Source organism: Podarcis muralis, chromosome 12 (assembly GCF_964188315.1).
Source record: "Podarcis muralis chromosome 12, rPodMur119.hap1.1, whole genome shotgun sequence".
In the NCBI taxonomy this organism is placed as follows: domain Eukaryota; kingdom Metazoa; phylum Chordata; class Lepidosauria; order Squamata; family Lacertidae; genus Podarcis; species Podarcis muralis.
In genome coordinates, this window is record NC_135666.1 from 8,666,102 (window position 1) to 8,689,172 (window position 23,071).

General features: G+C 47.6%; 1 protein-coding gene across 5 annotated transcripts in view; it reads right to left on the reverse strand.

The window, feature by feature from the left end:
- Window positions 1–23,071, reverse strand: part of MINDY4 (MINDY lysine 48 deubiquitinase 4) — a 95,858-nt gene that overhangs the window by 39,434 nt on the left and 33,353 nt on the right. For 4 of the 5 annotated variants that reach the window (XM_028749704.2, XM_028749703.2, XM_028749701.2 and 1 more), the window contains 6 exons: window positions 21,644–21,760; window positions 19,721–19,809; window positions 12,013–12,120; window positions 10,829–10,892; window positions 8,042–8,107; window positions 5,898–5,965 (listed from right to left, as the gene is read on the reverse strand). In XM_028749704.2, coding sequence (XP_028605537.2) covers window positions 5,898–5,965; window positions 8,042–8,107; window positions 10,829–10,892; window positions 12,013–12,120; window positions 19,721–19,809; window positions 21,644–21,760 — 512 coding nt within the window. The remainder of the gene's footprint in view (window positions 1–5,897; window positions 5,966–8,041; window positions 8,108–10,828; window positions 10,893–12,012; window positions 12,121–19,720; window positions 19,810–21,643; window positions 21,761–23,071) is intronic. The other variant, XM_028749702.2, reaches the window with a different exon arrangement.

Sequence of the window (23,071 nt, forward strand, 5' to 3'; positions counted from 1 at the left end):
CTTCAGGTTACAGACTCCGCTAACCCAGAAATAGTCCTTCAGGTTAAGAACTTTGCTTCAGGATGAGAACAGAACTCATGCTCTGGCGGTGCGGCAGCAGCAGGAGGCCCCATTAACTAAAGTGGTGCTTCACGTTAAGAACAGTTTCAGGTTAAGAATGGACCTCCGGAATGAATTAAGTACTTAACCCGAGGTACCACTGTACAGTTAATAATAAAAAAAACCATTTAGAAGATCCAAGCTACGGCTGCCGCCTTGCATGCAAGATGCAAGAGGCCGGGGTGTGAAGACTGAGATGTAAAATATCCGGAACACCATGCGGTGCTAATAGAAAGGAGCTGTTGGCAGCCCACACAACCAAAGCTGCAATTTTCAGGGTGTGAGCACTTGTATTAATTTGAAGGCAGTGTGAGTTGAGGAGGAATTTCTCCTACACATTATAGAAACGGCAATGGGATAAACATATGTTTGAATGCACAGCAAACCTCTGAACCGTGCAACGGAAGCCCGGTCCCCTTCAGGAGGGAGGTGGGAATATTTTCAGGAAGGTAAGAGGCGAGAGAGAGAGAGAGAGAGAGAGAGAGAGAGAGAGAGAGAGAGAGACCTGGCCACTCAAGTTCTGAGGCAGATTAAGAGGCTATGAAGCACATTTTCCACGGATTAGAATAGATTGCTCTTAATGGACCAAACAGCCTCCCCAATTGACCTTCTGTGTCCCTGAGACTTGGAGCTGTTTTCTCAAGGCCATTGTTTTTTGGCCTGTTTTCTTTTCTTGTTTTTAATGATGCTATATATTCCTGATTAAACACATAAGCAGCCATTGTTTGCTCCATCGTCCCCAAAAGCAAAAAAAAAGTTTCAGAGAGGAAAGTTAAAAAGCTCCGAGAGTTTTCTGGGAGTCTAAACTGGGATGGGGATCTGTGTTCCAAACACGCTTGATTCCGCATTCAAAGAAGAGGAGGGAGGCCAGGAGGGAGTTATTCTGAGTTGCGGGCTCACGATAATCATGGCCCAAAATGCCATGCTAACTGTCTTGTCTGTTAATCCTCTAGCAAAGTGTCTTTCCTTATGACAGGTGGCCTACACCTGCCTTAGCTGATGTCAATCTCCGGAGGCTCTTCTCCTCCACAGGAAGTAGCCTGACAGAATCACAGAGAGTTGGAGGGGACCCCAAAGGACATCTAGCCCAACCCCCGCAATGCAGGAACCTCAACCTCATACTGAGTCAGACCGCTGTTCCATCCAGCTCAGCACTGAATGACTGGCAGCGACTCTCCAGGGTTGCAGATGGAGCCACACTCTGTCCTACCTGGAGATGATGGGGTTTGAAGTTGGAACCCTTTCCGCATGTGAGGAAGAGCGCAACAAGAGCCTGTTGGATCAGGCCAATGGCCTGTCTTGTCCGGCATCCTGTTCTCACAGTGGCCGATGGGAAACAGCAGAGTAGAGAATCACAGAACCATGGTGTCAGGGGACGGCCATCGGAACAGGGGAGGAAGGCAGGGGGGCTGCTGGGATACAGAGAGCCTCCGAAGCTCCTAAGGAGCAGCTCCTCTTTCAGTGATGGGAAAAGCCACACCTCCAGTGGAGAAGAGAGGGAAGGGGCCAGCCGAGCGAGGAAAAGGCTCGAGGATGCTCCTGAAAGCCCCAGCACCTCACCTAGCCAGGCGGGCCAGGAGGGACGCACACCACTTCCATCGCCCAGCTTGCGCAGAGGGGTGAGACGCAAGGAGGGGAGGCGGAGGCTTGGGGTGCCGAAGTTCTTATGTTGGGGGAGAAGCCGGAAGGGGCCACTCCCGGATTCTGCAAGTGACTAAGACAGACATGAACTTTGTGTATCTGTACTGTAAACAGTTTGCACAATAAAACCTGTAAAAGACAGGTCGGAGTCCTGGCTGGTTACTCACAAGCAACCACCACACAGTATCTGACACACAGAACCGTAGAACTGGAAGGGACCCCAAGGTCCATCTAGTCCAACCCTCTGCAATGCAGGAATCTCAGCTCAAGCATCCATGACAGATGGCCACCCAACCTCTGCTTAAAAAGTGCAAGGAAGGAGAATCCACCACATCCCGAGGGAGACCTTAGCAAAAGAGTGCTCTCTCCTCCTGTAGTTTTCAGCAACAAGGAGGCATGGAAAATGTCCAGCTTCTCTCAGGCCTTTGCCTAATTCTTTGGCTAACTCTCTCTCTCTCTGTGTGTGTGTGTGTGTGTGTGTCTGTTTGTTTCTTACTTACTTACTACAATACTGTATGTACTGTTGTGTTTTTATATTGTAAACCACCCTTCATCTTTATATAGAAACAATAATACAGTAGTACCTTGGTTTTCGAAAATAATTCGTTCCGGAAGACAGTTCAACTTCCGAAACATTCGGAAACTGAGGCGCAAAAGGCGGGCTGCAATATCAATGGGGGAAATTGGGGGGGCGGGAATTCAGCGAAAGCCGTTTGACTTCCGAAAAGCGTTCAAAAAACGGAAGCAATGACTTCTGGGTTTCGGCGTTCGAAAACCAAAATATTCGGCTTCCGAAAGACTCGAAAACTTGAGGTACCACTGTAATAAGAACAACAACAACATTTATAATTCAAAAGCATGACTGCTTCCAATCGTGGAGGCAAAGCACAGCTATCGTGCCTAAAGGTAAAGATACGCCTGACCGTTAGGTCCAGTAGCGGATGACTCTGGGGTTGCGGCGCTCATCTTGCTTTATTGGCCGAGGGAGCTGGCATACAGCTTCCGGGTCATGTGGCCAGCATGACTAAGCCGCTTCTGGTGAAATCAGAGCAGCGCATGGAAACACCGTTTACCTTCCCGCTGGAGCGGTACCTATTTATCTGCTTGCACTTTGATGTGCTTTCGAACTGCTAGGTGGGCAGGAGCTGGGACCGAACAACAGGAGCTCATCCCCTCGCGGGGATTCGAACCGCAGACCTTCTGATCAGCAAGCCCTAGGCTCTGTGGTTTAGACCACAGGGCCACCCGCGTTGGGCTGCCTCCAACCGTGGAGGCAAAAGCACAGCTATCATACCTAGTAGCCATCAATATACTTGTCCTCTGTGAATTTCCCTCATTGTCTTTTGAAGCCATCCAAGTTGGTGGCCATCACTCCCTCTTGTGGGAGGGAGTTCCGCAGTCCAGCTATGCGCTGTGTGCAGAAGCGAAGGCTCTGCCGCTGTGGATATAGGAACATATTCAGACCATTGGTCCATCTAGCTCCACATTGAAGATGCTCAAGAGTGAGGTCAGGACCCTCTGAATGCCAAGAAGCTGCTCTGCCGCTGAGCCAACCCCCCTTAGTATCCCCTCTGCATTTCAGATCGGGGCAGGGAAGGACTCTGAGGCCTTTAGTGCCCAAGGTCCTCTGCTGAGCTTTTGATGAAGACGATGCTTGAACTGGAGACTTCCAACCAGGGCCAGATTTACGTATAAGCTAACAAGCTACAGTGGTACCTCGGGTTAAGTACTTAATTCGTTCCGGAGGTCCGTTCTTAACCTGAAACTGTTCTTAACCTGAAGCACCACATTAGCTAATGGGGCCTCCTGCTGCCGCTGCGTGATTTCTGTTCTCAACCTGAAGCAAAATTCTTAACCTGAAGCGCTATTTCTGGGTTAGCAGAGTCTGTAACCTGAAGCGTATGTAACCTGAAGTGTATGTAACCTGAGGTACCACTGTATAGCTTAGGGCTACCGCCAAAAGCTACAGCATCAGTCTTGCCGTTTGCCGCGGCAACACTAAGTAACTTACACAATTTACATAATGAATTATAGAAATTGTGCAGCCCACTGTGGATGCTGGCCTGGTACAGCAGGTTCTTCTTTTAAGCACTGACCATTTTTTTCTCCGGGTTCTGCGTTCATCAGAATTCTCCAACTGCCCTCGCATCCAGCCTGTGCCGGATTTACGTATCAGCTAAACAAGCTATAGCTTAGGGCCCCACTCTCTTGGGGGCCCCAAAGAATTAAAAGGGGAAAAAAGCTGGATGTACATTTCCAAAGATAAAAAACCCAATAAAATAAACCCTACATACAGCAACGGTGTTTTGTGTTGTGTCAGCTCCTATGATGTAAGTAATGGGCCCCGCCTGCTAGGCTGCTCCCTAAAATATCACTGGTTTGCTCATTTCTATATATAGGGTGCCTACATTCTGCATGTGCAAATGGCTTTAGATACCTACTCGGTCCATAAATTACCATATAGCATATAGGTAAAGGTAAAGGTACCCCTGCCCGTACGGGCCAGTCTTGACAGACTCTAGGGTTGTGCGCCCATCTCACTCTAGAGGCCGGGGGCCAGCGCTGTCCAGAGACACTTCCGGGTCACGTGGCCAGCGTGACAAAGCTGCATCTGGCGAGCCAGCGCAGCACACAGAAACGCTGTTTACCTTCCCGCCAGTAAGCGGTCCCTATTTATCTACTTGCACCCGGGGGTGCTTTCGAACTGCTAGGTTGGCAGGTGCTGGGACCGAGCAACGGGAGCGCACCCCGCCGCGGGGATTCGAACCGCCGACCTTTCGATCAGCAAGCCCTAGGCGCTGAGGCTTTTACCCACAGCGCCACCCACGTCCCTTTTGTGTTGAATATATATAGCATATATTCAACACAAAAAAACAGTGACAATTTGTTGTTGACAAAGGACAGCTGGACATATAAAGGGCCCCATTGCCTTCAGTAGCTTAGGGCCGCATCAAACCTAAATCCAGCCTGGCTTCCAACGCTCTGAGTATCAAAGTCGGGAGAGGCGGGCGTTGCGAATCAGAAAACACACAGCAATCAAAAAGGCATTAGCTGAATCAGAGCCGCTGCCCAGAGGAAGCAAGCAGAGGAACTAAAATGCCCCAGTTCTTATCGTCTGTTTACATTCAAGAACTTTAATGAGTTTATCGCTTATCTCTCCCAAGAATGACTTGTGGGGTGTTGCTGTTTTTTGGACGGCTCTGCAGGGCAGGAGTGGAAGGAGCAGGCTGCCCTGCCCTAAGTATATTTCTAATTACTACTGTCAAAACTTTCAGGGGAAGATGGATTCGCTTGTTTTCTTACCCAAGGGAAAAATACGTACCAATGAGTTTCTGGTACAGGCATTGCGAAGGGCAGCTAAACGGACAAGGCAGGCATTGTTTGGGCATGGGAAGCAATGGAAAGGCCGGGGATTGCTGGCCAGCTGTCCTGTTATAACAAAGAAACTTTGCAGGAAACCCACACGACTAACGGGAGAACCCCACCCTAGTTTCCTTCTTACGTTTTGGTAGGAGCTGTGGGAATGCGGCTGCCTTCACATGTCTTCTAAAAGTCTGGTAGTTTTCTGTTTGACATCTGGTGGGAGGGCGTTCCACAGGGCGGGTGCCACTACCAAGAAGGCCCTCTGCCTGGTTCACTGTAACTCGGCTTCTCACAGTGAGGGAACCGCCAGAAGGCCCTCGGCGCTGGACCGGTGGGGGTGGAGACGCTCCTTCAGATATACTATACTATATACTATACTAATAGTTCCTCTATCCAGAATAACTGTTCTGCTGTTTTCCGCTGGAGCGCCTATCACCGCTGCAGGACATTGACTACTGAAAGGCATCTTGCATACATTGCAGTGTGCTTTGATAGTGACTGTCTATGCTTAACTTTTCGGTTTAATGAACTTTAAAACACTGCACATGTACAGATGCTACCTGGGCAGGTGGAGCGCAAGGAGCCCATACGGCTCTAAAAATCAACGCTGACGTGCCCATTAAGGGAGTCTCAGGGAAGCCTTTTTTCGAGAAACCAGGGCCTAAAGAATTCCATCTGCGATAAGCCAGAGCATACTTGGAAACTTTGGCCACGCTGCACATCGCACAACTATATCCCAGAGGCTTAGGAGCCAATGCCAGCCACCCGTCAGAAAAAAATGCAGAAATACTCACTGATCGATGGATCTTGATAGTATTGCGGACAAAGTCAGAAGAATGCACCCGTACGGACCAGCTTCAAACTGGGAGGGAAGGAAGGGAAGAAGGTCAAGGTTCTCAGCTGGAAGGCGTACCTTTCAAACTAGTCTTTCGCAGCAGAACCAAAAATGCATCCATTTATGTTATTTAAAAAATAATTTTTGTATTAAATTGCAAGGTGGCAGTGCTGACTGTGTGGAACAGGACCGCCAACTATCCTTTTGGCAGATACTTTGGTTTCATCTTAAAAAATGTAAAGGTAATTATGTTGGTGCTTAAGAAAAGAATCCCAAACCCACAAACCTCTCCTGGTATGCCCCACGGAGGACCTTAAGGTCCACAAATAACAACACTTTGGAGGTCCCTAGCCGCAAGGTGGTTAGATTGGTCTCAACTAGGGCCAGGGCCTTTTCAGTACTGGCCCCGACTTGGTGGAGCGCTCTGTCACAAGAGACTAGAGCCCTGTGGGACTTGTCATCTTTCCACAGGGCCTGCAAGACAGAGCTGTTCCACCTGGCCTTTGGTTTGGACTCAGTCTGACCCTTATATTTCCCTCCCCTTATGGTTTTGATCTATGGGCTACTTTTTAAATGAGGCTGCATTTTAAATTGCAATTTAAACCTGTATTTTAAATTGGTTCCCCCCCCCCCATTATGTTTTTACTGTAATTTTACTGGTGTTAGCTGCCCTGAGCCCAGCTCTGGCCGGGGAGGATGGGGTATAAATAAAGATGATGATGATGATTAAACACAGGTGGCCTTGTGGACTAAACCACTGAGCCTCTTGGGCTTGCTGATCAGAAGATCAGCGGTTCGAATCCCTGCAACGGGGTGAGCTCCCGTTGCTCGGTCCCTGCACCTGCCCACCTAGCAGTTCGAAAGCACGTCAAAGTGCAAGTAGATAAATAGGTACCACTCCGGTGGGAAGGTAAATGGCATTTCTGTGTGCTGCTCTGGTTTCACCAGAAGCGACTTAGTCATGCTGGTCACATGACCCGGAAAGCTGTCTTTGGACAAACGCTGGCTCCCTCAGCCTGAAAGCGAGATGAGTGCCGCAACCCCATAGTCACCTTTGACTAGACTTAACCACTCGGGGTCATTTATCTTACCTTTCTCAGACCCATTGAAAAGAATGGACATGACTAAGTTAGGTCCATTGATTTCACTAGGTCTACTCTTAAGCAAAACTGTGAACTACCACCCGATATTAGGCCAACCAAAATATCACAATATTTATTATGATGATTGATTGGGGGGGGGTTGAATTTATTTTGTACTGATGTAGAATTGGGAGTTGGATTGTAAGTCATTTTTGGTGTCCCTGCAAAGCCTGTGATTTTAGAAACATAGGGGAGCTGCCTTATACCAAGGCAGAATGTTTGGTCTGTCTTGCTCAGTATAGCTTACTCTGACTGGCAGAGGCTGTCCAGGATTTCTGGCAGGCAGCCTCTCCTAACCCTGCCTGGAGACTTCAGGGATTGAATCAGTTAGCTCCTGCTTGCAAAGCAGACATTCTGCCTCTAAGCTATGGACCTTCCCAGAATTCTGTACCTGGAAGATGAGATTTTGTAGAAGCAGAGACAGCTAAAGGGGTCAAATCCAGGCTCTTTGACAAGTTACTGTCGCCAGCCAAGTCTGCTCCACAGAAACTTGCTAACGGAAGATTATAGAAGGCAAGCTAAAAGAAAGCATGTCCTCCTCCCTTTCCTAGTTGGAGGTAAAGCCACCAAGGTAGAATTGTAGAATCGTAGTTATTTATTGGGACAGTGTGATTTTTGCAGCTGCTGTAAAAAGTTGCAAAACAACGAAACACAGGGCAGAGCAATGGAGAATTTCTGAAACAACAATGGGATATCAGCTCTGCCCAAGGCAGGATGCAGAACAGCAACAACCAGGAAAAGATAGATATAACATTTTACAAGGACAGGAAGAAACATCGCGGACAGAATAGTTGGCACACACAGGAAGAACAAGGATACAGTTTGAGTGCCTCACTTGTAGTTTTATGAATCATGTAAGGCAACGGGCAAATGGAAATAAATGCTCTGAACAAGTGTGTGTGAGAAAAATCACACTGCGATTGAGAAGCGATTGAGAACCGGACCGGGCCGAGATTCGTACCTGATGAATATTTTGTTGCAGGAACCTCAGCAGGTCTTCGTAACTTGTGGCAACGTGCAACAACAGCTGCGAAAGGAAGAAAAATGAGTGGGGGAAAATTCAGGTCAAAATACAACGGGCATATTCAGCCAAGGTCTAGGCGACAAATCCCAAACAGAGAGAGAGAGATAGGATTACTGTCATGTGTAGCAAAGAGTTTCTCCTGGTGGAGACAGGCATTCTGCTACGTACTAGGGTCCTGAGGCTTTCTAAAGGTAAAGGTACCCCTGACCATTAGGTCCAGTCGTGACCGACTCTAGGGTTGCGGCTCTCATCTTGCTTTACTGGCCGAGGGAGCCGGAGTTTGTCCGCAGACAGTTTTTCCGGGTCATGTGGCCAGCATGACTAAGCCGCTTCTGGCGAACCAGAGCAGCACACGGAAACGCCGTTTACCTTCCCGCCAGAGTGGTACCTATTTATCTACTTGCAGTTTGATGTGCTTTCAAACTGCTAGGTTGGCAGGAGCAGGGACCAAGCAACGGGAGCTCACCCCATCACAGGGATTCGAACCGCCGACCTTCTGATCGGCAAGCCCTAGGCTTAGTGGTTTAGACCATAGCGCCACCCGCGTCCCCTATGGACAATGGGGATAGATACAAAACAGAGACTATGAAATGATATGCAATTGGAAGTGTTGACAACAGGACCCATGGAGGGGATGGGGTGGGGGAGTTGTGAGATTCAGAGAAATCTCGTTTTACGGATACGTATTTGGTACTGTAACTAATTCTCATTTGTAAAATCAATTAAAAATGACACACACACCCCCCCCTTCAAAAAAGCAGAAATGTGGCTCAAATGGGTTAAGGAGAAGTCTTAGTGGAGCTTTGAAGAAGGGGGGTGTGTGTCCCGGAATAACGTACAAGAGCCCGGGAAGCTGCCTGGTCAGGTGAGACAATTTGTCTGCCTAACCCAAGATAGTCTCTGACCAGCCACAACTCCCCAGTGTCTCAAGTGGGGGAGAGCTTTCCCATCACCGGGGACCCTCTGAAGACAGAAAGCCCTGAACTATGGTCTCTCTCTTTCTCTTTCTCTTTCTCTTTCTCTCTCTCCCCCCTGCTTTTTGAGATGGTCAAGAGATGTAGGGCTGATGAGGATCCTCCGTTGCGGAGGTGGAACGCGAAGTTCCGCGGCTCCCCAGGGAGGCTTAAATTGAAACGCCTTGTATTTTTCATGACGTTCATTCCACAAGAACGATCTTTCCGGTTCATTACTGTTTTGATCTCATCTCCGCTCTGCTCAGTTTGGGGCTTGCTGCACGGGTTTTGTGCAAACACGTATATTGGAGTCCCGGTGTCAAGGTTTCTGTTTGTTTTTTTAAAATGCTTTTTATTGATTTTCCAAAACAAAAATAAACAAAGCATATACTCTTACATTCAACATTTTTGTGTCTTCTTATTTACCATGTGCGCTATTGCGCCCAGACTTCCTTCCTTCCCTACATCGGCTTTCACAATTAACATGCTCTCTTACAGATTCTTATTTACACGTCACAAGATTTATATTAACCTTGCTACAGTCTTTAAGCTTCTACAATTATTCTGTATGTACTCAACAAATTTACTCCAACCCTCTCCGAACTTTGTTACTTTTTGGTTCCGAATCTTATAGGTCATTTTCGCCAATTCTACGTATTCAAACTTTTTCGTCTGCCACTCCATTAAAGTTGGGATTTCCTGGGTTTTCCATTTCTGAGCCACTAGAATCCTAGCGGCGGTCGTGGCGTACATTATGGTTTGTTTTTTAACTGTTGTGTAATGTTTTACGCCTTTTCCCCACCCTAACAGCAGCCCTGCTGGAAGAAAGGGAATTTGTGTCCCCTCTTTTTTGGGAAAACACACACACGCAACCACACCCTCCCAGGACTCTGGAAATAACTGTCAAGCAGCTAAACCCCCAGATTTGCTGAACCCTGCTCTGGCTTCTCAGCGTTTGCCAGACACTGACCACATATTTCCCGGTTCTGTTCTTGTTGCCGTTAAGGGCTAGAAGCATGCATTTTCAAGTTTGATGGATAGCAGCGATTCTCAGGATTCCGAGAGCGCAAATCCCAGATGCACAAGTTTGCAAATTCCACACGTGCCGAATAGAGTACAGTGGTACCTCGGTTCTCAAACTTAATCCATTCCGGAAGTCCGCTCCAAAACCCAAGCGTTCCAAAACCAAGGCACGCTTTCCCTTGGAAAGTAATGCAAAATAGATTAATCCATTCCAGACTACCCCTAAAACCGCAATTTAACCTGATTTTTACTATCTAATGACACCAATTGGTCCATAAAATGAACGCAATAAACAATGCACTGCAGCCACACAATCAATCAGTAGCTGAACTGGGTTCCACAGTGTCACAAAAGCAAAAACCGAAAGAGCCACAAAAACAAAAACACAAAATAAATAGCAAAAAGAGAGAGACCTCAGCGTAAGACTCAAAACGGAAGTGCGTCACTCAAATCGGAAGTGAAACACTCAAAACGGAGCACGTTCAGCTTGCAGAAAAAGTTCGCAAACTGGAACACTTTACTTCCGGGTTTGCAGTGTTTGGGTTCCAAGTTGTTTGAGTACCAAGGCGTTTGAGAACCAAGGTACCACTGTATGCTATTTCTAACTACAAAGCAGAAACATATACCAAAGAAAGGTCCCTGCATTGCAGGGGGTTGGACTAGATGACCCCTCAGGGTCTCTTCCAACTTTCTACAATTCTACGAAAGGTTGAGGGCGGGTGGAGGACAGTTCTGGCTAAAACATTACCGTTTCCAAGATCCCATCTGCTTTGTATTTCCCTACAGGAGTGAACTGCTGCGTTCCAGTGCACCTAAAAAGAACAGAACAACAAAAGATCTGAAGAAGGAAAACAGCCGATGAGGAGCTCCGTTCGCTAAGGGCAGGAGTCATTAAAGGACTGTGCCCTTTGCATCCAGGGTCAATATTTGGCAGGGGCTGGAGGAGCAACTAGAGTCTGGAATCTCTCCCCCCCCCCCCCCGATACTTTCCCAGGGAAGAGGAAAACGGCAATCCCATGTGCTTTTGTACTTCAGATTTTCTTTAAATAGGAACCTCAGAGGTTGGGAAAACATCCTCTCCTCCGAGCGACACCACTGGTCCAACTATGGTCCAAAGAACTACCAAAGCTATTATAAGGTTTTTCTATGGAAAAGGGGGCCAATATATCCTGGCAGCCTCCCATGTCTTTGCTGCAATACACACACACACACACACACACACACAGTTTTTTTTAATATATCATTTTCAACAGTAATTAAACATACATGATTAGTCCTTGCTGCAAAAATAATTAATTTGCTGCAAAAAATATTAACAGAACTGACACATTCTGACTGATTCTGCTACTGCCAGTGAGCAACAAGGGCCTCTCCCTGAAAACAGCAGCGCGGGCTCCACGCTGCAACCTTTTGTTGCAGCGCTCGCCGCTGCAGTTTCATAAACGGACGATTGCTACGTGTGCAGAGTGGGTGCGGTTGTCACAATGCTCTGTGCAACTTTTGCAAACATACCAGGGTGGGTGGGTGTGTTTTCCAAATTAGGAGCAGATGTGAAAGGCACCAAAAAATCTTTGGGACTTGAGTGGTGCGGAGCGGCCAGGATTAAACCTTCTCTCCCTTGCTGCGGTCCTAATGAAGAACACCACTCCCTGCGGCTGCTGTTAACTAGGAGAGGGAAAACCCAAGGGATTTTCACGTAGCATCCCGCCTGGTTTGGCGTGCTCCGACATGCACAATATTTCCCCGTATCTTCCCGGGGTGGAAAATCGGTAAGGGAGGCCGAGCTGTCTCCGAAGGAAGCTGACCCTCTATTATCAGGATCTTTATTGATGAAATGTGCGAAAATCGGTGGCTTAAGGAGGGCGTTGTCGGAAGGGGGCGGGAAAGGGAGGAGGTCTGCTCAAACTTTCCGAAAACACATCTTCCACTTACAAGGCAACCGTGGCTTTCCTGCGGCCACCTCCGCGCCACAAAATGCCGGCGATGGCCAGAGCGAGGCACTGGGTTCTGGTAGCTGCCGGCACTTGGAGGCACTGCCTGCTTTGAGACAAAAAGAGATAGCAAGGAGTCACCGGCAAGAAACGTTGCAATGGGAGAAATGAAATGGGCAATGAACAGGGAGGACCATTCTGCAGTGAACATAGTAGTAGTAGTAGTAGTAGTAGTAGTAGTAGTAGTAGTAGTAATAACAATAATAATTTATTATTTATTATTTATACCCCGCCCATCTGGCTGAGTTTCCCCAGCCACTCTGGGCGGCTCCCAATCAAGTGTTAAAAACAGTACAGCGTTAAATATTAAAAACTTCCCTGAACAGAGCTGCCTTCAGATGTCTTTTAAAGAGAAGATAGCTGCTTATTTCCTTGACATCTGAAGGGAGGGTGTCCCACAGGGTGGGCGCCACTACCGAGAAGGCCCTCTGCCTGGTTCCCTGTAACCTTACTTCTCGCAATGAGGGAACCGCCAGAAGGCCCTCGGAGCTGGATCTCAGCGTCCGGGCTGAACGATGGGGGTGGAGATGCTTCTTCAGGTATACTGGGCTGAGGCCGTTTAGGGCTTTAAAAGTCAGCACCAACACTTTGAATTGTGCTCAGAAACATACTGGGAGCTAATGCAGATCTCTCAGGACCAGTGTTATGTGGTCCCAGTGGCCACTCCCAGTCACCAATCTAGCTGCTGCATTCTGGATTAATTGCAGTTTCCAGGTCACCTTCAAAGGTAGCCCCACGTAGAGCGCATTGCAGTAGTCCAAGTGGGAGATAACAAGAGCATGCGCCTCTCTGGCGAGACAGTCCGTGGACAGGTAGGGTCTTAGCCTGTGTACCAGCCTGCGTAGAAAGCTGCCTTCTGCCAAGTCAGCTCATTGGCCCCTGTAGCTCAATAATGCCTACACTGACTGGCAGCAGCTGTTCTGCAGGGCTTCCGATGGAGAACATTCCCAGCTCTTCCAGGATCTGCTGGGATTCCAATATTAAATTCCGATCCCCTCAGTTCACATGAAAACACACCAGCATTTTAGTGTGAATTTCTAATAATATAAACATATTTTTTTTTGTATTTCCTCCCAGATTTTTCAAAGCAATTTTTGCCTCTTGTTCCTTATTTTCACAAATATGCATATTTTATTTGCATGCTTTCCTCTCCTAGTATATGCACTTTTGTTACACATTGTAAAGGTAAAGGTAAATGTTACACATTTTAAAGGTAAATGGCAGATGAAGGTGATGGATTACATGGAATTAGCGGAAATGACCGGCAGGATCCGAGACCAGGGGGAGGAGTCGGTGGAAGAAGACTGGAAGAAATTTAAAGATTATTTACAAAGACACTGTAAAATTAATGAACTTTAGAATAATGTTGGATTGAAATTAAGTGGTTTCTAGCTGTAATGGGTTAAAAGAATATGAAAAAATGGGTTTATAAAAGTAAAATTTTAAGATCACAACAATTTAAGAATAAAGATTTGGATAGAATAAAGAGGGAAACAAATTGCTGAGCTAATAAATTGAATTGGAATACAAAAAAGAGAGGTATGAGGAGGTCCGAGAAACAAGTAAATGAAAAATAATGTGATGGAAAGATTGATTGTTTTTAACAATTTTTATTCTGTATTTCTTCTTTTTTTCTTTTTCTTTTATTTTTTGTAATGTAAAAATCTTAATAAAAATCATATATATATATATATATATGCAGGTTTTGGTGTCCTCGGGTGTCTTCCCGTGTAAAAGATGGGGTGTCTAGGCGACGTTTCGACGAGGTCTCACTCGTCATCTTCAGGCTGGTGTTTTCGGCTTCTTGTTACTGGAACAGAGCAGGGTCTCAGTGTTTGAGTTCCTATAAATACTGTTGAGGTGTGGTGTATAGCCTCCAATGTTCTTGGGCAGAGAGGAACTTCCTCTCTGCCCAAGAACATTGGAGGCTATACACCACACCTCAACAGTATTTATAGGAACTCAAACACTGAGACCCTGCTCTGTTCCAGTAACAAGAAGCCGAAAACACCAGCCTGAAGATGACGAGTGAGACCTCGTCGAAACGTCGCCTAGACACCCCATCTTTTACACGGGAAGACACCCGAGGACACCAAAACCTGCATTCCTGTACCCGTGAAAATCTACGAAAGCATATATATATATATATATATATATATATAAAGGTAAAGGTCCTGACCATTAGGTCCAGTCGTGGCCGACTCTGGGGTTGCGGCGCTCATCTCGCTTTATTGGCCCAGCTTCCGGGTCATGTGGCCAGCATGACTAAGCCACTTCTGGCGAAACCAGAACAGCACACGGAAACGCCGTTTACCTTCCCGCTGGAGCGGTACCTATTTATCTACTTGCACTTTGATGTGCTTTCGAACTGCTAGGTTGGTAGGAGCAGGGATCGAGTAACGGGAGCTCACCCTGTCATTGGGATTCGAACCGCCGACCTTCTGATCGGCAAGCCCAAGAGACTCAGTGGTTTAACCCACAGTGCCACCACATACTTGGCTGCAAAACTGTGTTGCAAAATTCAGAGAGGTGCGAATTTCAAAAGAAGGCAATGTTTCAGTTTCCATATTGTTTTGGACCGTAAATTAGGTCAGTTCACATTTAACTGTGAACCGGATTCTATTTCTCCCCCATCTCTACCTGAGAAAGTAAGTTCCACTGAACACAGCAGGACTTCCTTCTGAGTAAACACGCAAAGGATTATGCTGTAGGGGAAATCGCAGTCTGTACACCTCTTCCTTCCTCTACCCCACCAATAAGCTGGATGTGTTGAAATGTCCTCTTCTGAGCCACACTCTCATCAGAGGCTGTTCTAGGGGAGAACCAAGCAGCCAATTCTCTCACATATTAGCCTTACTGTTGCTCAAACATTGGTAGACACCATTCTGGTTCATGCAGAATACTCTCTCTTTTTTAACATAATTTTTACTTTATTTTACAAGTATAAAATTAGAAAAATAACATAGCATACCCACAATTAAGAGATTTCTCCAAATCTCTGGACTTCCCACCATCCCTTCCATGGGCTCTGCTATTAAATCTTTTCTACTGCATCTTTTTCTATACAATCACACCTTGCTTGTCGAACGGCATCCATTCCAGAAGTCCATTCGACTTCTGAAAACGTTCGAAAAACAAGGCACAGCTTCCGATTGGCTGCAGGAGTTTCCTGAATTCAATCGGAATCTGTGCAAACCATGTCAGACGTTCGGCTTCCAAAGAACGTTCGCAAACCAGAATACTCACTTTGTGGTGTTCGGGAGCCAAAACGGATGAGTACCAAGGCGTTCAACAACCAAGGTACGACTGTGCTCCCTAGTATTATTATTATTGAAAACTTCATTATCTCCAGAATACCCGTTACATTACAAGTGTTATTGCAACCCTGCTAATGTTTTCATCTGTTTGTAGTGCAGTTTTTTCAAACAGATGAAGCAAAACTTCACATTTAAATTGCACACAATTTGTATGTACCGTATTTTTCGCTCTATAAGATGCACCAGACCACAAGACGCACCTAGTTTTTGGAGGAGGAAAACAAGAAAAAAAATAGTCTGAATCTCAGAAGCCAGAACAGCAAGAGGGATCGCTGTGCAGTGAAAGCAACAATCCCTCTTGCTGTTCCGGCTTCTGTGATAGCCGCACAGCCTGCATTCGCTCCATAAGACACACACACATTTCCCCTTACTTTTTAGGAGGGAAAAAGTAAGTCTTATAGAGCAAAAAATACGGTACTTTCTATGCAAGGTGCACACTTGAAAAGAATTGCTAACGTACACACAATTTGACATATTCGGTTGCAAAATGCAAATTTTGCACGCATCTTTGGCACGCAATACGCCTTTGTATGCACTGAAACAAAATCTTGAGAGGTGCAGAAACCGACAAGGGGGCCGGCCGTGTCATGATCTGCAAGCAACCTTTGCGCTGGCCGCACAAACTCCTCTTCCTTAATGCCCTTTCCATTTTAGATCTTTGGTTCAAAGAACGACACTCCCTTTTCAAAGGAGGCCGATTGATTTCTATGAGAGGCGGCCGGGCGAGCAAAGTGTCGGCTTGCAGAGCACGATGGCAGATGTCTGGAAATAGCTGATGGGTTCAGATCGGGAGGGAAAGGAAGTACTTAGCATAAAGGTTAAAAGCAGAGGGAAGGCATTAGGAAAGGGCCGTTTCGGGCCAGATATTGGAAAACGACCCCGCCCTGGACAGCGAGTTCCGTAGGATGCAGAAGAATGTACTTTGGCTAGGGCAAAGGAGACCCCAAGGGGGACATTTTGTGGAACGGCTGAGAGGGGAAGAAAAACCAAAACAAATGAACATCATGATGATGATGGGCTGATGACTCTTGATTGTAACCCATAAGCCTAGGAGTGGGAGGCTTTAGGTTGTCTCTCGCTGCCAGGGTTTCAACATACCACTGAGCCCCCAGAATTGAAAGCAGAGGCGGAGAAATGCAGAAACTGGAAAAAAAAACAGCTTCAACAGCTTTGGCCCTGTATACCTGAAGGAGCATCTCCACCCCCAATGTTCAGCCCGGACACCGAGGTCCAGCTCCGAGGACCTACTGGCTGTTCCCTCACTGCAAGATGTGAGGTTACAGGGAACCAGGCACAGGGCCTTCTCGGTAGTGGCGCCCGCTCTATGGAACACCCTCCCATGGAGATGGCAAAGAGATAAGCAATTATACAACTTTCTTTAGACATCTGAAGGCAGCCCTATACAGTGGTACCTCGGGTTAAGAACTTAATTCGTTCTGGAGGTCCGTTCTTAACCTGAAACTGTTCTTAACCTGAAGCACCACTTTAGCTAATGGGGCCTCCTGCTGCCGCCGTGCGATTTCTGTTCTCATCCTGAAGCAAAGTTCTTAACCTGAGGTACTATTTCTGGGTTAGCGGAGCCTGTAACCTGAAGCGTCTGTAGCCTGAAGCATCTGTAACCCGAGGTACCACTGTATCAGGAGATTTATATATGTTGATGTTTCATTGTGTTTTTGTACATGTTGAAAGCTGCCCAGAGCGGCTGGGGCAATCCAGTCAGATGAGAGGGTTCAGATAATTAAAATATTATTATTCTTCATCCCAGGCTGATGACAGTTTGAGGTCATGATTTGGGACAGGAGTAGTGACCGGCAGAGAAGTGAGCCGTAGGACTTGCACCTGCTCCCACCTGCTAAATTTTGGGTATTCGCCATGTCAACACCTGCCCAAGTGGGTCCCTATTGGATGCAATCCATCTGACGCAAGGTAGGCTAGTCTTTGCCAACCTGGTTTCCTCCAGTAAGCCCAGCCAACCCAACTCAACTGCCCAACTGATGCTTGGCCTTCAAGGCTATTGATCTGACCCCTGGCACTGTGTCCTTAAATGCTCCCAAGAAGCACCCAAAATAGCTGCGGGTGACATAAGATCTTGCTTCCTTTTTCCTCGCCGGTAAGTGACCAACACCAAGAAGTGCCCAGATTAGCTGTGAGTGATGTAAGGTTTCGCTTCGCCTTTATCTACTTCCCTGCAAGTCACCAACACCCTTCCGAGGAGACATCCCACACTGTCCCAAAGGCAGAGGAAGAACGCCAAAGGACTCTCTTTCATGTCTGATGCTTTGATTTGATGTTTAGTCTTCTCAAACGAGTAGATCTTTTGAGCAGACCAGCGATGGGAACACCAAGAAGACTTATCTCTCACAGAGAGGCCTGCTATTGTCTAAAATTCCAAATGGTGTCTTCATCTGAAATGCGGATGTTTCAGATTTAGAATGTGCGTGGAAGGGATTTTGATCTTATCCCCCTTTCGGTTTACTTCAGGGGGGTGAGTATTGGGAGCGACATTGCAGCCCTGATGAATTTAACCAATTTAATTTTGCTTCATTCTTAAGGAAATCATTCTTAAGGAAATCAGCCCTGAGTGCTCACTGGAAGGACAGATCATGAAGCTGAGGCTCCAGTACTTTGGCCACCTCAGGAGAAGAGAAGACTCCCTGGAAAAGACCCTGATGTTGGGAAAGATGGAGGGCACAAGGAGAAGGGGATGACAGAGGACGAGATGGTTGGACAGTGTTCTCGAAGCTACCAGGATGAGTTTGACCAAACTGCTGGAGGCAGTGGAAGACAGGAGTGCCTGGTGTGCTCTGGTCCATGGGGTCACGGAGAGTCGGACACGACTAAACAACTAAACAAACAATTTTGCTTTTCTTTCATCTCAGGTCAGGAGCTGCATTTGATGGGAGGACCAGAAATGGTCAGGAATGACCTCCTTCCCTCAAAATAACCAGCTGCCAAGACCATCTTCATATACACCAGGCACAGGCAAACTCAGCCCTCCAGATATTTTGGGACTACAACCCCCATCATCCATGACCACTGGTCCTGCTAGGGATGATGGGAGTTGTAATCCCAAAACATCTGGAGACCTGAGTTTACCTATGCCCGATATACACTGTTCCTCCACAGCCCACCTCCCTCCTCCAAGGTCGGTAATGGAAGGAGACAGGTGATATTATTATTCAGTGGGGCAGCCTTGGTCCGTGGGCTAATTGCTGCTGACACCTAACCATATGAATGGACACCCTTCGCCATCTCAAAAATTGCAAGCTCACTTTCTTAGTAAACCTTGAACGGGAAACCTTGCATTTTGGAAAGGCACCCTGATAAAAGTGTTGTTGTTGTTGTTTAGTCATTTAGTTGTGTCCGACTCTTCGTGACCCCATGGGCCAGAGCACGCCAGGCATTCCTGTCTTCCACTGCCTCCCGCAGTTTGGTCAAACTCATGCTGGTAGCTTTGAGAACACTGTCCAACCATCTCGTCCTCTGTTGTCCCCTTCTCCTTGTGCCCTCCATCTTTCCCAACATCAGGGTCTTTTCAAGGGAGTCTTCTCTTCTCATGAGGTGGCCAAAGTATTGGAGCCTCAGCTTCAGGATCTGTCCTTCCAGTGAGCACTCAGGGCTGATTTCCTTCAGAATGGAGAGGTTTGATCTTCTTGCAGTCCATGGGACTCTCAAGAGTCTCCTCCAGCACCATAATTCAAAAGCATCAATTCTTCGGCGATCAGCCTTCTTTATGGTCCAGCTCTCACTTCCATACATCACTACTGGGTAAACCGTAGCTTAGGTATTCATTATTTTAATCGGGAGGAGTTAGCAGTCAGCAGCAGTCAAACTTAGCTCATTGCGGCTTCTGGGAGCTCGTGGCTGAGAGTTGCAAACAGGTCTCTCAAACGGGGGCATTTGCAAGGGCATTTTGCAGGGGAGTTTAAGGGGGAGGCAGAGAGTACTTTCTCACAGTGTACATAGGGCCAAGAGATATGGCGGTGGGGGGAACTGATGCAGTGACCTGCCAACACCTGTGCCATGTTTGTGCATGCAGAGGGTGTTTGTGCACTTGCGCAAAGCGACACACTGCTTCTACAGAGGGTCCGTCTGGCTTCCTAGCCCTCCCCAAATGCACCCGGCCTGTCACGAACAACGTGTGTTTTGCAAGTGCACCTCAAGGACGGTGTCCATTACCCTCTCAATCAACACAGGCGCTGCAATTTGGACTTTATCTCCCGTTAATGAGGTCAAGACCAGGAAGACCCCTTTTCCCCTTCCAACAATAGAGGGGGATTAGCGCTCAGCTCAGGGTGGAAAACAGGCCGGCTCTCACCAGCATCGACTCACCATGTATCGCTGTTCCTGCTGCTGTCTCCAAAGATAAGATGTCGCAGGAGGCAGGCTTGGACTACTGCCAGGACCCCGCACGGCCCACCCTAGACAGCGGCAAAAGGCAAGGGACGGAGAAAAACAATGAGCGCCGTTTGAAGCTGGTGAGAAGCTTGCAACCCTCTTCAGCTCCACCTAGTCTCCTGCCTCTTGTTTCCCTTTGTTTTCTGTGTTTTTAACCGCTGTGGCCCAAATGTCGTGGACGCTGCAACCGGCTGAAAATTCTGCGCTTGTAATTAAAAGGTTGAGTCCCTGGATGTTTTCCCAAAGAAGAAAACCTCAGAACAGTATGTGCGGGCGATGCCAAGTTCTGGAGCATGTGGTTGATTTGTTCTGTTGTCGGGGGGTGAAGCAGGGGTCTGATTTCTCTCGGAGGCCTGGGAGCAAACGGCTGGAGCAAAAGAGCTCAAATATCCCGGCCAGGAGGAGATTCGAACCCTGGTCTCCCCGTCTGTCTTGCTCTTAAAGGTAAAGGATCCCTGACCATGAGGTCCAGTCGTGGCCGACTCTGGGGTTACGGCGCTCATCTCACTCTATTGGCTGAGGGAGCCAGTGTACAGCTTCCGGGTCATGTGGCCAGCATGACTAAGCCGCTTCTGGCGAACCAGAGCAGTGCACAGAAATGCCGTTTACCTTACCGCTGGAGTGGTACCTATTTATCTACTTGCACTTTTGGCGTGCTTTCAAACTGCTAGGTTGGCAGGAGCAGGGATCGAGCAACAGGAGCTCACCCTGTTGCTGGGATTCGAACCACTGACCTTCTGATGGGCAAGTCCTAGGCTCTGTGGTTTAACCACAGTGCCACCCGCGTCCTAAGTCTTACTCTTAGGAGGTCGGTAATGGATCCACAGACTTGAGCACATGGGACACTGATACGAAGTCCTCTTCCTTAAGGCAGCCAACTGGGCAATGTTTGGAGGGTTCAGACTGGGAGACCAGGGTTCGAATCTCCACCTGGCCAGTGCGCTCACTGGGTGATCTTGGGCCCATCACTATCTCTCAGCCTAACCCACCTCACAAGGCTGTTGTGGGGGTTAAATAAGGAGAGGGGAGAACCACGTACGCCCCCTCGAGCCCTTCAGAGGAAAAGGTGGGGCATAAATGCAATAATCAAATAATAAACATATAAACAAACAAACAGGCTGTGGAGATGCAAAAGCATATGTCTGGAGATCACACAATTAAAAAAAAGTATCCATTGCTTTCACGAGGAAATGTTTATAAATGGTTTTTTTTTAGGATGTGTTAAGCTTGGCTGGCCAAAGAGCGAAAAACTATTTCGTTTCATAAGCGATCGCCACAATCCTAAATGGAACAGAGGTGGCAAATCTCCGCCCCACTCCAGGTACTGCTGGACCCCCAACTACCACCAGCCCTACCCAGAATGGCCAGCAGCCAGGAATCATGGGAGCTGAGGTCTAGAAATACACGGAGCACAATTCTGCTCTGTGCATGAATATTCAGTGGGGAATGACTGAACAGAACTTTCTGTGTCCTGAAGTCGCAGGTGATCTGCTCTTGTCCCAGAAGTGGGATCGGTGCATCAGGAATTCTGCGCATGAACTGTTTGCCACAGCTTCCGGTTCCTTCAGCTGCTTTACTCATCCCCTGCCCCCAACTATATGACCGAGGCACGAGTCTGTATTGCTGCCAAAGAGCAAAGACAGTCTTTCGTGAGGTCACCAGTACAGCCGCATCAAGATGTGCGGTGATTTATGCACAAGCACAATTGACCGAGCCTAGTGTTCCGTCCAGATGAAAGTCTCCTTGCACACTATTACACTAGCGCCATTCCAACGGGACTGGCCTAGGACAGCGCCCCCCCCTTCCCCCCATAAATTGTGCCCACAGTGGCTTCGAAATCCTGCCTCCAGACTTTACCTTTTTCTGCACAATGCCATACTTCAGCTGAGGGTTGTCATTAAACATAAAGCTCTGGATTTTCCATTCCTCGCTGAAGCAGCCGAGGCTGGAGCCAAACAACAGGATCTTCAGGTCCTTGATTTAAACGAGGAGGGGAAACATGAGATTAAGAATTTTAAAAAGGGAAGGACAGACCTCCTGTCCTTTTTCAAATCTAATTCTTCACTCTGGGGGGGTGCACAAAAACTCCCAACAAATAAGTTTTCAGGGACGGCCCAAGGGCGCATGCGTGATCCAGACAGTTAGGATTCCAGCCAGCCACGCCCTGTTTCAGGGAACTCCATTCCATTTTCTCTTCCCCTGCATTATAAACCCCCCTGTCAGCATTCTGAGCCCCCTGATTCCTGCAGGGATTTCCAAGCAGGAAGGAGAAACCCAGTGGCACGCTGCCCGAGCCTGTCTCGCCACACTTGTAAATTTAATAAAAATAAATGGCGTATACAGTTGTCCTGATTAACCCGAGGAGTCGTTTTTTCCTTCCCTCGCAATGTTCCTTCAGCATAAATGGCTCTGTGTGTGTGTGTGTGTGTGTGTCACTGCAACAGAATGAGGCTTTTTGGCTGCAGACCCACTTGGGACTCAACCAGTCTTCCATTATCTTCGGGAAGGCTGTGCCAAGCCTAATTGTTAAAAGAAAATGGAACCCACTGCAGCTTGGGGGGGGGGGAGGCAGATAATTAATTTGAAAAGTTGAAAAGCATATTTTTTCCCCAGGGTATTTGTGGGCCTTGCTATCAAAATATTACAGCGTGGAGCACTCCTGCTCAGGATGGGTTCCACCAGTTTGGCTACAACATTGGCTCCCGGTACGTTTCTGAGCACAATTCAAAGTGTTGGTGCTGACCTTGAAAGCCCTAAACGGCCTCAGCCCAGTAAGTGGTACCTCGGGTTAAGAACTTAGTTCATTCTGGAGGTCCGTTCTTAACCTGAAACTGTTCTTAACCTGAAGCACCACTTTAGCTAATGGGGCCTCCCGCTGCCGCCGCTGCGCAATTTTTGTTCTCATCCTGAAGCAAAGTTCTTAACCCGAGGTACTATTTCTGGGTTAGCGGAGTCTGTAACCTGAAGCGTCTGTAACCAGAAGCGTCTGTAACCCGAGGTATCACTGTATACCTGAAGGAGCGTCTCCACCCCCATCGTTCTGCCCAGACACTGAGGTCCAGCTTGAGGGACTTCTGGCGGTTCCCTCACTTTAAGAAGTGAGGTTACAGGGAACCAGGCAGAGGGCCTTCTCGGTAGTGGCACCCGCCCTGTGGAACTCCCTCCCACCAGATGTCAAAGAAATAAACAACCACCTGACATTTAGAAGACACCTGAAGACAGCCCTGTTTAGGGAAGTTTAAATGACTGATGCTTTAATGTATATTTAATCTTTTGTTGGAAGCT